This window comes from Microtus oregoni, unplaced genomic scaffold, assembly GCF_018167655.1.
Source record: "Microtus oregoni isolate MIOR12 unplaced genomic scaffold, Mior012 000009F_ref0000495, whole genome shotgun sequence".
NCBI classification, from domain to species: Eukaryota; Metazoa; Chordata; class Mammalia; order Rodentia; family Cricetidae; genus Microtus; species Microtus oregoni.
The window spans coordinates 34,700,987-34,715,119 of record NW_024543068.1 but is presented as its reverse complement, the minus strand read 5'-3'; the positions used below and the strand labels follow the sequence as shown (position 1 = coordinate 34,715,119).

General features: G+C 42.8%; 1 protein-coding gene across 1 annotated transcript in view; it reads right to left on the bottom strand.

The window, feature by feature from the left end:
- Fbxo33 (F-box protein 33) overlaps positions 1–13,243 on the bottom strand; it is a 32,248-nt gene extending 19,005 nt beyond the window's left edge. The window contains exon 1 of the mRNA XM_041658359.1: positions 12,381–13,243. Within this exon, the coding sequence (XP_041514293.1) occupies positions 12,381–13,003 (623 nt within the window). The 5' untranslated portion in view covers positions 13,004–13,243. The remainder of the gene's footprint in view (positions 1–12,380) is intronic.
- Positions 13,244–14,133: the final 890 nt, after the last annotated feature.

The window sequence follows — 14,133 nt, the reverse complement described above, 5'->3', positions numbered from 1 at the left end:
TCTTTTTCTCTTGAAAGTCAGTTTATTAGAATGACAGTAGATTTTATGTATCTATGTAGTGTGTTTCGACCATATTCACCCCATTATCCTTTTCTCTTTCCCTTCCCACTCACACTAATTCCCTTCCTCTTCCCAAATAACCGCCCACCACACTTTTTGAAATCACTCAGGATAGCTCACAGGAATACAGCCAAGGAGGAGTTGTTTGGAACCTCCTAGAGGTTACCATTAAATGCACATAACTCCCCAGGGTGAAATGGGGCCCAGCAGTTCTTCCCTTCCATGACAGGATGAGTTGTCTGGAACCTCCTAGAGGTTACCATTAAATGCACATAGCTCCCCAGGGTGAAATGGGGCCCAGCAGTTCTTCCCTTCCATGACAGGATGCTGACAGGCCCAATCTTGTGCAAGTAATCATAGCTGGGAGTTAAGGAATGCAACAGCAAGGTCATGCCCAGGTATGACCTACCATTTACCTATTCCTCTGGCCCTCCATCCCTTTTTCTGTGACACCCCTGAGCCTTAGAGGGGTTTTATATGGACGGCTCATTATTTGCTTTCTTGTTTATTTCCAAGATGGTGATCCTCTGTGTAGCCCTGCTCTGTCCTGGAACCCACTCTGTAGACCAGGCTGGCCTTGATCCACCTGTCTCTGATTCCTAAGTGCTGGGAATAAAGGCATTAAAGGCATGCGCCACCACTGCTCAGTTTGAAGTCTTTTATGGCTGAGCACTCAATAATCACTTATTCTCATTAGTTTTACTAGTTATGAGCCTCAGCAGCACTGCTGCCCACTACAAAAGGAAGCAAGTCATATCAAAGCCCACCCCAGCACTTTAACCTATACACATATGCACAATAATCTGCACAGCAACTCAATGGCACATCATCTGGCTGTGCCTTTTCATTCCTACACTGATGAACGTGAATCTTGTTGCTCTACCATCTTACTATCATCCACATGTAATGTTATAGCTCTGAACTAAGACTTTTCACTCTAGATGCACAGTAGCATCTCACTGCTTTATTTGTATTTCCCTGAGACCATATGGTGTGAACAGCTTTTTGTAAGTTTACTTGCAACCCACACATCATCTTTGGTGAGGTGTCTGCCCGATTTTGGGCCTGATTTCCAGCTGGGCTGTTTTCTTGTTCAATTCTCAGACTATACATTCTGGGGCAAGGTATCTGCTGTGAAGTCCACTGACAGACCTACGAAGGCACACTTTATGTGATGGCCTCATAAAAACTTCTCTTTACCTCTGCATTCAGTTCGGTTACAATCATATCAGTTTAGGCCACTTGGTGCTCATTCTGATGGGTACTCATTCTTTGGGCTTCATGAATCTGGATGCCAGGTTCCTTCTCAGAAAAGGAAATGTAACTGTCTTGCTTGCACTACTTGCACCTGCTGGTTGGTGGAGTCATGTCATTTTAGGTCCTCTTCATTTCAATTAATTTTTCTTTTGCTTCTCTAACTTAATGAATTTCAAATCATCTTTCTCTAAGTGTCAGAGACCAGCCTCAATGAAAATGCCACTTATCAGGGTAGAGGAATGGGTATCAGAAAAACAGTAAAGAGGACGAAGACACAAGTGAAAATAATAAAACAGAAAACATAGGATAGTATTGGGAGGGAGTTCCAGTGAATACTGAAATTGCCCAGGTTTAATTTTATACCCCAATACAGCAGGGGGAAGTGGACAAAAGACTGCTTTAACATGATACAAATGTCAGAAGAGTTATTTGCTTCAATTCTTTGAGGTATCAGCCATTAGTATCCTGTTGTTTAGATAGTGAGCCTCCCTATGTGGAAGTATCCTGCAGGCAGTCACTCCCAAGGTCAAACCTCCTATTTCAAAAAAAGGAGCAGAAGTATTCTTGAATATCCTGACCACTGGCCAGGGTGGAATAGATCTACCTGTATGGGCCATCTTAATGTCAAAAGGACCAAGTAACCATACCTTGGTCAGAATGTGTAGCCCTGGTTATATAAACAATTCTGAGCAACCTCAAACTCTGACCTTCAGACAAGGTGGAAACAGGCTCACATTTTTGGGCCTCCATTTTAAAGCTCACTGATGCACCTGCTTGATCATGTCTGCTATTGACCTCACTGATAATTTTTACTCTATTATATTATTTAGCTGTAATATTTCTCTTTGGTTATTAAAATTATTCCATGCTTTTTGCATTTTCAATGTACTTATGTACTGAATCTCAGAGTTGTTCTGATTTGCATTTCTCTGATGGCTAAGGATTTGGGCATTTCCTTAAGTGTCTTTCAGCCATTTTAGATACCCCTGTTGAGAGTTCTCTGTTTAAGTCTGTACTCCAGTTTTTTTTTTTTCTGATTATTTGTTCTTTTGATGACTAATTTCTTGAGTTCTTTGTATATTTTGGAGATCAGACCTCTTTCTGATGTGGGTTTGGTGAAGATCTTTTCCCACTCTGTAGGCTGTCACTTTGTCTTGTTGACTGTCTCCTTTGCTTTATAGAAGCTTTTCAGTTTCAGGAGGTCCCACTTATTAGTTGTTTCTCTCAGTGTCTGTGCTACTGAGGTTATATTTAGGAAGTGGTTCCCTGTGCCAATGTATTCAAAGTGTACGTCCCACTTTCTATAAGGTTCAGTATGGCTGGCTTTATGTTGAGATCTTTGATCCATTTGGACTTGAGTTTTGTGCATGGTGATAGATATGGGTCTATTTTTATTCTTCTACATGTTGATATCCAGTTATGCTAACACCACTTGTTAAAGATGCTTTCTTTTTTCCATTTGATATTTTTTGATTCTTTGTCCAAAATCAGGTGTTTGAAGATGTGTGGATTAATATCCGGGCCTTCGATTTGGTTCCATTGGTCCTCCTGTCTGTTTTTATGCCAATACCAAGCTGTTTTCAGTACTGTAGCTCTGTAGTAGAGTTTGAAGTCAGGGATTTTGATGCCTCCAGAAGTTCTTTTATTGTACAGGAATGTTTTGGCTATTCTGGGATTTTTGCTTTTCCATATGAAGTTGAATACTTTGTTTTCGAGGTCTGTGAATAATTTTTCTGGGATTTCAATGGGCATTGCATTGAATCTGTAGATTGCTTTTGGTAAGATTGCCATTTTTACTATGTTAATTCTGCCTACCCAAGAGCATGGGAGGTCTTTCCACTTTCTGGTGTCTTCTTCAATTTCTTTCTTCAAAGATTTAAAGTTCTTGTCATACAAGTCTTCCACTTGTTTGGTTAGAGTTACTCCGAGATATTTTATATTATTTGTGGTTATTGTGAAGGGTAACATTTCTCTGACTTCTTTCTCAGCCCATTTATCATCTGTGTACAGGAGGGCTACTGATTTTTTTGAGTTAATCTTGTATCCTGTTACATTGCTGAAAGTGTTTATGAGTCGTATAAGTTCCTTGGTAGAATTTTTGGGGTTGCTTATGTAAACTATCATATCATCAGTAAATAGTGAGAGTTTGACTTCTTTTCCAATTTGTATACCCTTGATTTTCTTTTGTTGTCTTAAGCTAGGACCTTAAGAACTATATTGAACACATATGGAGAGAATGCTTATCTGGTATTGATTTAATTTTGGTAAGTGGTATTTATCCAGAAAGTTGTCCATTTTAAGTTTCTAATTTTGTGGAGTACAGGTTTTCAAAATATAACCTGATTATTCTCTGGATTTATTGTGTCTGTTGTTATGTCCCCCTTTTCATTTTTGATTTCATTAATCTGGATATTCTCTCTCTTTGGTTAGTTTGGGTAAAGGGATTGTCTATTTTGTTGATTTTCTGGAAAATCAACTCTTTGTCTCACTGATTCTTTGTATTGTTTTCTTTGTTTCTATTTTGTTAATTTCAGCTCTAATTTTTTTTTGTTTGTTTTTTGAGACAGGGTTTCTCTGTAGCTTTGGTGCCTGTCCCGGAACTAGCTCTTGTAGACTAGGCTGGCCTCGAACTCCCAGAGATCTGCCTGTCTCTGCCTCCCGAGTGCTGGGATTAATGGCGTGTGCCACCACCGCCCGCCTTCAGCTCTCAATTTGATTATTTCCTGCCGTCCAGTTCTCTTTGGTGAGCTTGCTTCTTTTTGTTCTAAAGTTTTCAAATGTTCTGCTAATTCACTAGTGTGGGATTTTCCTGCTTCTTAATGTAAGCATTTAGTGCTATGAATTTTTCTCTTAAGACTGCTTTCATTGTGTCCCATACATAAATTTGGGTATGTTGTATTGGTCATTTTTATTGAATTTTAAGAAGTCTTTAACTCTTCCTTTATTTTTCCCTTGATCCCTTGATGATTGAGGTGAACATTGTTTAATTTCCATGTGTTTGTGGGCTTCCTAGAATTAGTGTTGCTATTGAATTCTAATTTTAAGCCATCGTGATCCAGTAAGATACATGGAGCTATTCCAATTTTTTGTACCTGTTGAAGTTGGTTATTGAGAATGTGGCCAATTTTTGAGAAGGTTCCATGAGGTGCTGAGAAGGTATATTCTTTTCTGTTTGGATGGAATACTCTATAGATGTCTGTTAAGTTCATTTGAGTCATAACATCTGTTCTCTCATTTCTCTGTTTTTTGTCTGACTGACCTGTCCAGCGGTGAGAGTGGAGTGTTGAAGTTTCCCACTATTAAGTGTATGGGGTTTAATGTATGATTTAAGCTTTAGAAGTGTTTCTTTCACATATGAAGGTGCCCTTGTATTTGGTGCATAGATGTTCACTACTGAAATTTCCTCCTGACAGATTATTCCTGTGACTAATATGAAATGTCCTTCTTTGTCTTTTTGATTGACTTATTTTAGTTTGAAGTCTTTTTTGTTAGATATTAGGATAGCTACACCTGCTTGTTTATTAGGTCCATTTGATTGGAAATTTTTTTTTCCAACCCTTTACTCTGAGGCAAAGTGTCTTTAAGGTTGAGGTGTGTTTCTTGTATGCAGCAGAAGGAAGAATTCTGTTTTCATATCCAAAAAGCCTGTGTCTTTTTATAGGTGAGTTGAGTCCATTTATAGTAAGGGATATTAATGACCAGGGATTACTATTTCCTGTGAAGTTAGTTTTCGTTGTTGGTGATGTTATTTTGTGTGTTTTTCTCTTCTTTGGGATTTGCTGCTGTGAGATCATCCACTGTCTGTGTTTTTGTTGATGTAGCCAATTTCCTTGGGTTGGAGTTTTTCTTCTAGTACTCGTATAGAGCTGGGTTTGTGGCTAGGTATTGGTTAAACCTGTTTTTGTCATGGAATATCTTGTTTTGTCCTTCTACGGTGATTGAAGTTTTGCTGGGTATAGTAGTCGCCCAGACTAGTCTTTAGCTGCTCTGTAGAGTAGGCTCTCCTTAAATTTGTGATCCCCCTGCTTAAGCCTCCTGAGTGTTGAAATTAAAGGCTGCACCATTATGTTTAGTTCTTCAAGCTGTGTATGGGTGCCTGTATGCAATATATGTGTGTGCCTTGTTTTCTGGAACTTACTGAGTTTCAAGATTTGAATTTTTTGCAAGCAATTAATAAAAATTCATTTGAGTTGATTGCTATAAAGTTTATTTTCTTTAGACTGTGTCTTGTCATGGTGTCTTGATTTGTTCACATATTTACATAGTAGTCCTGCCTTATCTGTAAGAAAACATGTTCTAAGACCCTGACCCTCACAGATTGTGCAACCATGGATACACCAAACTTCTTATAGACCTTGTTTTTATACATCTGCGTACTGATGACAAAGTTTAATTTATAATTAATGATAATAATAATGAAAGAGAAAAATTACAATAAACAGTAAAGAAAGCTGCAAACATGATCTCTTAAAGTGTAGTTTTTTTTTTCTGTCTTTGAGAATGCCTGAGTTCTTCATCCTGTCAACTCTTCCTGACTTCATAATATGCTTGTCAATATTGTTTCACAGCTTCAGACCATCTGTCCTTCCAGATTTCATGCCTTGGTGCTTTTATTCTTTGGTACATTTATGAAAGTGTGTTCTACTGGGAATTGTAATGTTTAACCTTGACTGTCAACCTGATGAGATTTAGAGACATCACAGAAGCATACTTTTATAGCTTCTCTGTGGTATATCTGAACTGTTGCTATCACTCCTCCTGTACTTGTGTTTGGGGTTGTTATTAAGTATAGGTTACTTAAACTTCAGTACAGTGGTGTTTAGTCATTCAATCTGATAACCTAGGTGCCTAGTGAGTGACTAGTAGGTGGGCAGCATACACAGTACAGATGTGCTGGATAGATGGATGATTCATGTCCTAGGGCCAGAACTCAGTAGTTTAAAATTTTATTATTCTATCAAAAATGACATGTGATTTAAAACATGTTTGAAAATTTCCATATAGTATTTTTAGATGATGGCTGATGGGCAACTGAAATATCAGAAAATACCAGATAGGAAAGTAATGCATAAAGAGTGATCATATGATCATGTTGGTGTCTGTGCATTTAAAGAAAAATTACTCCAATCTCATTGATGTTCATCCTTCTTCTCTGGTACTAGATGTCCTGTCCTGGGCATTTAGGCTCTAGAGGTCCTCTGTACTCAATAGGAGGCAAGCGAAGACCAGCTATTTGGAAATTATACTGAAAGGTGGGGAGAAGGCCTTTTCACAGTCCTGTAGAACAGTGTCAGCTGTAATAGGAAGGTCACCTCTGTTGCTCTTTGTAGTTCCAAGGGCCTGTGCTCTATAAGTCTTTCTGCTTTCTGTAGCAGTATGAAGCAAAATAGAAATTGGCTCCTTGAGTGAACATAAAAGGCTTCTTACAAAACCATATGGCCAGGAATACCATCCACGGTATTCTTCACTATTACAGAAACCCCAAGAAACGAGAGGGTGTGCGCACGAGCGAGCGAGCGAGTGAGAGAGACAGAGACAGAGAGACAGAGAGAGATTGTGCTCTTCTTACCTATACGAGCATAAACTTAAAACATCTCTGCTTTGTGTTTGTCTATGGTACTGTTAACTTTTTAAAGCTCTCACACAAAAATTTTCACTGTGAGAAAAATGTACATATTGATGAAAAGGTATAAACACTATAATTTTGCAAAAAGATGCATACATTCACTATATCTGGTGAGTTTGTTTTATTTTTTTCTGTAGTTTTCATTTTTTTTCTCTTTTTACCAACACATTCCTTGGGAATTCCAAAAAAATTAAAATAACTGCATACTTTTTAGTTTTATAAGAATTTAATTAACTAACATTTAAATTTAAGCTGTAATTTACCTAGTTAGTATACTGAGACTCTCAGAGATTTCTAGTTTCAGGTTCAGTTATACCGTATTTTCTATGACCTAGGACTAAAACACAATGGAACAAAAGTTCTTTCTAACTATGGCATTAAAGTGTTGAATCACCTTTTGCAGTAGAACCAACAATACACCAACTGGATGCCTTTCTCCACACCGTGAAGCCCTGGTGGGAAAGCACCCAGTCACACGTTTGTTCTCATAGTCAGATCTACGTAAGTTAGTCCCCCACAATCACCCTTACTGACAGGACTTATTGACAAGAAAGGAGTCCCATGCAGGAGGCACTGAGGAGAGAGACAATATGTCTGCTCTTACTGACAAACAGGTCTGTGTGGCTCTGAATTCTCTAGCAGCAGACTCAGGAAGGTGTAATCCACTGGTCTTTGCACTAACCCAACAAGCCACTGATATTCTGTATTTACCCTTCACCTTGGTTTCAATTAACATAAGATCATAGCCCAGGAAATTAACTGTTTATGCCTTTACCCCTAGAAATACAGAAAAAAAGACATGACTCACTAAAACCAGCTCCAGAGAAAGTAATTCTTACCTGGGTGCTGGCAGGCACACTGCTGGTATTTTTGGTTTTTTGAGACAGGGTTTCTCTGTAGCTTTGGGAGCCTGTACTGGAGCTATCTCTTGTAGACCAGGAGAACTCACAGAGATCTGCCTGCCTCTCTGCCTCCCGAGTGCTGGGATTAAAGGTGTTCACCACTGGTGCCCAGCTGAGATTTCTTTTAACCCAGGCAGTTAGACGTAAAGCAAGTACTCTGCCTTCTTCCCATGCCCACGGGTTGCTATGACTACCAAGGCTGTGTTCCCAGCCACCAGGGAAGCGGAAACACTCAGAAAGTGCAACAGTGCTGCTGTGTTCTACAATTATTAATCATATAAAACTTCTAGTTACACTTAAGTAATGTAGTTAGTGCATGAAAACTTCTTCTTTTTTTTGTAGTGATTTCAAGGTTCCATTTTTAATTAATCTTCCTGGTATCTGCTGGGGAGCTTCACAGTCACGTCTCCCCCTGCGATGTTTGAGTCAGTTTGGTCTACCCCTCGGATCCTTTTTCCCAGCTAATTTTCACTTGCTGTAGATGCCCTGCTCTGAGCCCTTACGGGGGTGCTGAAGCTGGTCCCCCGATAATGGCTGGGCAGAGAGAGGAATATACAGTGGGAAGAGACAGGAGCTCAGGATTCAATCTAAAGTTTTGTAGGGACAGCATTCAGTCTGAGAATTCGTGAAGACAGGGTCTTGCCCTGTTCAATTTGAGGGTTCGGTAGAGTAAAAAGTCTTGTCTGGTGGCTGGCTCCTTTACGTCTCTGATATTTCAGCATTCACTGCTATTATCTGACTAGGGGGATTTTATAATTAAGACCAATCAAAAATTGAACTACAATCAATAACCCTGAAAACACCCTATAACTATAGGCTTCAGTTTTAGTTCTCTTCCTTTGGGGGCATGAACATATCTGAAACAAAATAACGTAACTATGAACTGAATAAAGCAATTCAGCACAAAGCTTGGAAGTGGAATATCTGAAACAATGATTCACAATCTTCCGCCTAAAAAAATGGCAGAAAGCAAAGTAAACGCATTATAAATTTTAAAAAACTATGTTAATATTTATACCTCTCATTAGTTATTAAATTTTAGGGTTTGAAAACAATCAAAAAACTACTAAGTGACATTGTTAACACAGTTTTTTGATGTGGGATTGCCCTCTGTATGATATGAGTATGTTTTATTGTCACTGGTTAATAAAGAAGCTGCTTTCTGCCAATGGCTTAACACAGTAAAGCCAGGCTGGAAAAGATACACAGAGAGAGTAGGCAGAGTCAGAGAAGCCATATAGCTGTAGCTACAGAAGACGCCAGATACTGGTAGGCCACAACCATGTGGCAATACACAGATTAATCAAAATGGGTTAATTTAAGATATAAGGAATACGCTAGAGTCATTAGCCAAGCAGTGTTGCAATTAACATAGTTTCAGTGTGATTATTTCAGGTCTGGGCGGCTGGTAAATGAACGAACAGCCTCCACTTACAGTTTTTAGGTCCATAGCTTATACAAAGAATGCTCTTTTTTTTTTTTTTTTTTTTTTTTGAGACAAGGGTTCTCTGGAGCTTGTTCTGGAATTAGCTCTGTAGACCAGGCTGGTCTCCAGCTTACAGAGATCCACCTCTTTGGAGTGCTGGTATTAAAAGCATGCGCCACCATTGCCCACGTCCATAGTTCTTGATCACAGAATCACAAATGTCACTAAAAGCACACACACACAAAAAGCCATAGGCTTTAAGAAACTTCAATAACTTCAGTAAACTTTAGAAACTAAAGTTAGTGAATAAGAAACTTAGTTTAAGCCAGACAATGGTGGTACACCCCCTTTAGTCCCAGCACTGTGGTGGCAGAGGCAGGTGGATCTCTGTAAATTCAAGGTCAGCCTGGTCTAGAGAGTGAATTCCAGGACAGCCAGAGAAATCCTATCTCAAAACAAAACAACTAAAAAAAGAAGGAAACTTAATATAAAATGGTTTCAATTTAAAAACTTAAGTATCATTTATATTTTTAGCATTTGAATATTTCCAGTATCAGAGGTTTTAGACATTTCCAAAAATAAAGATATTAACTTATTTCCAAATGTATAAACATAACTTCTTTTTTTTTTAAAGAGAAGGGTTTTGTGTATTCCACCCTTACCTTAATCTAATTATATAGCGAAGGCTGACCTTGAATTTGGATCCTTCTGCCTTCTCCAAGTATCGAAGCACAGGTATGTGCTACTACTGCTAATTTAAGTGGGTGTTGAGGACTGAACCCAGGACTTCCTGTAAGCCAGAAAAACACTTAGCAAAGCTGCAAAGCTATACCCCAGTCCAACATAGTTTAAAAGAAATAGCACAGATAGAATGCAAGCTATATATATATATATATGTGTGTGTGTGTGTGTATATATATATGTATATATATATGTATATACATACATAATGCTATCACGCAACCCAGTATACAGTTCCATCACTACAGCAGATGAAAGCAAAACCTTACAATCATGGATGACTGGCAGTTGTTCTAAGTGATCAGCAGAGCCAGGAGAGCATGTGGGTACACAAACAAGTACATAAGAACAGAAGTTTAAATTCTAAGGGTGGAAGAGAAAAGGAGAGCTAAGGACAAAACGTGGAATGCTACTGTCTACATATGCTATATATCCACCCACAAATCATTTAAATTCCTGCCCCCAGCCCACCACCCCTTCGCAGGGATAGTTGATTTCAGAGTGAATCAGCTGCTCCCCAGCTATGTTCAACTCTAACAAAAGTCTCCAACCTGATTAAGAACATTTTAGCCTTAATAGTCTATCTTGACAAAAATCAAAGCAAGGAAGTAGAATGGCTCACTGTGAAAAGCTTAGCAAACAGAACCCTGGAATAACGCAGCCATGTTTCATGGCCAGCCTAGTTTTTGTGCAACCCTGTCCCAAGACACAAAGTTTGATTTTGTATTGTTTTGTGTCTTGGGACAGGGTTGCACAAAAACTAGGCTGGCCATTCTGTTGTAATATGAGTGGCGGGGCCGTGTCCCCAGCACCCCGGCCGCCTGCTAGCTTATGCCCGAAATAACAACACACAAACTGTATTCTTTTAAACACTGCTTGGCCCATTAACTCTAGCCCTTACAGGCTAATTCTCATATCCCGATCAACCCATCTCTAATAATCTGTGTAGCATCAGTCTTACAGGGAAAGATTCTAGCCTACGTCCATCCTGGGTCTGAGCTTCATCACGTGTGCCTCAGAGAGCAGAGCCAGTTCAACAGAGGATGACCTTGAACTCATGAGCTCCCTGCCACTAGCTCCCAAGTACTGGGATTCTAGATCTGTATCACGCCTGGCTTCCTCATATGATATGATATGCTATACCTCTTGAGACAGATTATGGAAAAAATGTAACCTACACATAGACATATAATGCCTACCATTAACCACAGTCTCTCTCAACCCTATTTAAGGTAGCAACAGTGGGATATTTATTGTAAGAGGAAGGGCACTGCTCTTAGACAAAAACAATGCTATAGGACAATGTGTACATCACTTGACCTATTAAGTACCTGTTTTCAGTCTGTAAAGTGGGACAATACTTTCTAACCTGAATCTGACTGACAGCGTTAGAGGATCAAATCAGAAAACCACTACAGTATTCGTAAACTGCTACAATTACAACTACATAGGGTTCTTCTTTTTTAAATTTTCTCCCAAATTGTGAGTGTCACTGTAAGGTTGGAATAAATATCCAGAAACAGAAAATACAAATATGGTTTGAAGGACACTAGACTTTCATAGGACGATAATGAAATACTGATTAGGATATGGAGTCTGTCCCGGAGTCTGAACATGCGTTATGAGCTTTAGGTGCAATTATAGTAAAGTCCTGATGCAAAACGACATTTCCATACTTACCCCCTTCCCCCACCCCTCAAAGCCCGTGGCCAGGTCCTTTCCCCACCCCATGTTATACTGCGTTACTTTTGTGTGAATCACTGGGAATAAATTCAGTCAGATGATGCACGGGGAGGGGCTTCAACTCTGCTATCTTCTTCCCCAATAACTTTTTTTTTTTTCCTTTTCTCGAGACAGGGTTTCTCTGTGAAGCTTTGGAGTCTGTCCTGGAACTCGCTCTGTAGACCAGGCTGACCTCGAACTCAGAGGGATCCACCTGCCTCTGCCTCCCGAGTGCTGGGATTAGAGGCGTGCACCATCACCGCCAGGCTAAAGATTTCTTGTAGCTTAATTCTTATGGTTATGGACATAAACTACTCATGACCTCACTACGAATTACTATTGCCAATGGTCAGGTACAGAATTCAGAACACCTTCTTGTTTCTTGCACAGGCCTCACTCTCAACTAACTCTCCCACGCATAAACTAAGAATGCCACTGCCTTGGTAGCTCTATTCCATGGCCAAGAACGGATGAATGAACCGTGCCTGGGAGGCACCAGGAATGGTGCTTGATAAAGTGTCACAAAGTCCCGTTATCGCCTCTTGTCTCAGGAAATAGCTGGGTCAGGACCGACAGCTGCATCCACCGAAGGACGGCGCATCCCACGGGATCTTTTCCCACCTTCGTGGCGCCCACGCAAGCCTACCTGTTGTTTCGGATGCTGAGGAGCACGCACAACACCAGCTCCAAGTAGATGCGCAGCACTTCCAGCCAGCGAGAGGAGAGCTGCAGGGCCTCTCCTTCCTCCCCTCCGGTGCCCGCGTCGGTGCCGCCGCCACCACCGCCGTCGCCCGGCCCGCCGCCTCCGCTCAGGTAATTCTCCGCGGCGAACTCAACGCGCAGCTCCCGCACGAACCAGCCGCACTTGCGCATGAGGAACTCCAGGCGCGGCTGCTCCGCGGGCGAGACGCGGAGGCAGAGGCGGAGCTGGGGCCACAGCGCCGGGTAGAAGAGGCACTCGCGCCAGTGCGAGCAGGAGGCCGAGGCCCGCAGCCGGTCGGGCGGCGGCAGGAAAGAGAAGATGTGCACGATGAGTTCGCTGGGCAGCGACGCGGCGCCGGCCGCCTGCCCGCACAGAGCCATCCGGCCCCGCCGCCGGCCGCTCGCCCCCGGCCTCCCGCGCAGTCCTCGCAGCAGCCCCCGCAGCCGGCGTAGCTGCCGCAGCCGCAGCCGCTGCCGCCGCCGCCGCCACCGCACCAACCGGGCGGCCCCGGCTCGGGTTCGCGCTCCCGGCGGTCGGGGCTGCGGCACTGACAAGAACAACAACATCAATGACAAGGAAGAAGGGGGCGGAACCGTCGTGCGCTTCGGCGGAACCAAGTGCGGCGAGGGCGGAGGAGAGGGGGAAGAGCTCGGGCGGGGAGGCCGGCTGCCCGCCAGCCGCCGCTCTTCTGCACCGCACGCAAGGACGCCGCGGCCGGTCCACTGAACAACCTCAGAGCCCTCGCTCCACGGACCCGGGGTCCAGAGGCGGCCGCGCTGCCCCGGAGGAAACCGCGACTCTCCCCGGACCGGGACGCGGAGGCTCGGTAGTGGTAGGGACTGAGTTTGACGTCAGCGGCCGGGGCGGAGCCTGGTGCGGCCGGGCGTGACTTCCGGAACCGGGGAGCTCCTGGTTGCCTGGATCGCGAGGCACGTGATCCAGGACGCCGGCAGGCCGAGGGGCGGGGCCGGCGGCGCGGGGGCGGGGCCACGCCGGCGGCGCCACTCGCGGGCTCGGTGCGGCCCCTGCAGCGTGCTCGCGGCGGGACCCCGGCGTGAGGCGAGGCTTGCCGACGCGCTCTCATTCGCCGGGCTGAGGTCGCCGAGCCCCCGGGCTCGCACCAGCGACTTTCTCCGTCCTACCTGCTCCGAGAGGGCGGCTCTGGGTGGCGCGCGGACCCGCCTCCTCCGCGCACGCCCCAATGCGGAACGAGTGACGACAGCGCCACCCTTAGTCTTTCGAGGGGCAGGAGGAAAAAAAAATGGCTAACGATTTTCATCTGAGGGGCGCGTTAACCGGACTTCAAGGCTCTCTGGACCCTTGTCTGCAAAAGTTCTGTGTAATTAGGATGTTTTATTAATAGCTAACTATCGTTTAGTGGCAACAACAGCAAATTAGGAAGTTAAGACAGGTTTTAATTTTCAGCTTCATAAAGTCATTGAAGTGTGTTTTGGAGCGAGCCGTAGACGCTGACCGTCTTGTGTATCCTTGTGCATCCACTTCCCTAACAGTGTACCCTGCATATAAAAATAACGCGACTTAAAATAAATATTTTAAAGTTAACTGATACTCCTGAAACAAGTTGGGGAGGAGAGCGTTTCTTTAGTTTGGTACCCCCCAAAGAAAGGAATTTTCAAAACATAGTGCCTCAAATTCTCAGCATGTGAAGTAGCTCACTCATGTTGTAAGAGGCAGC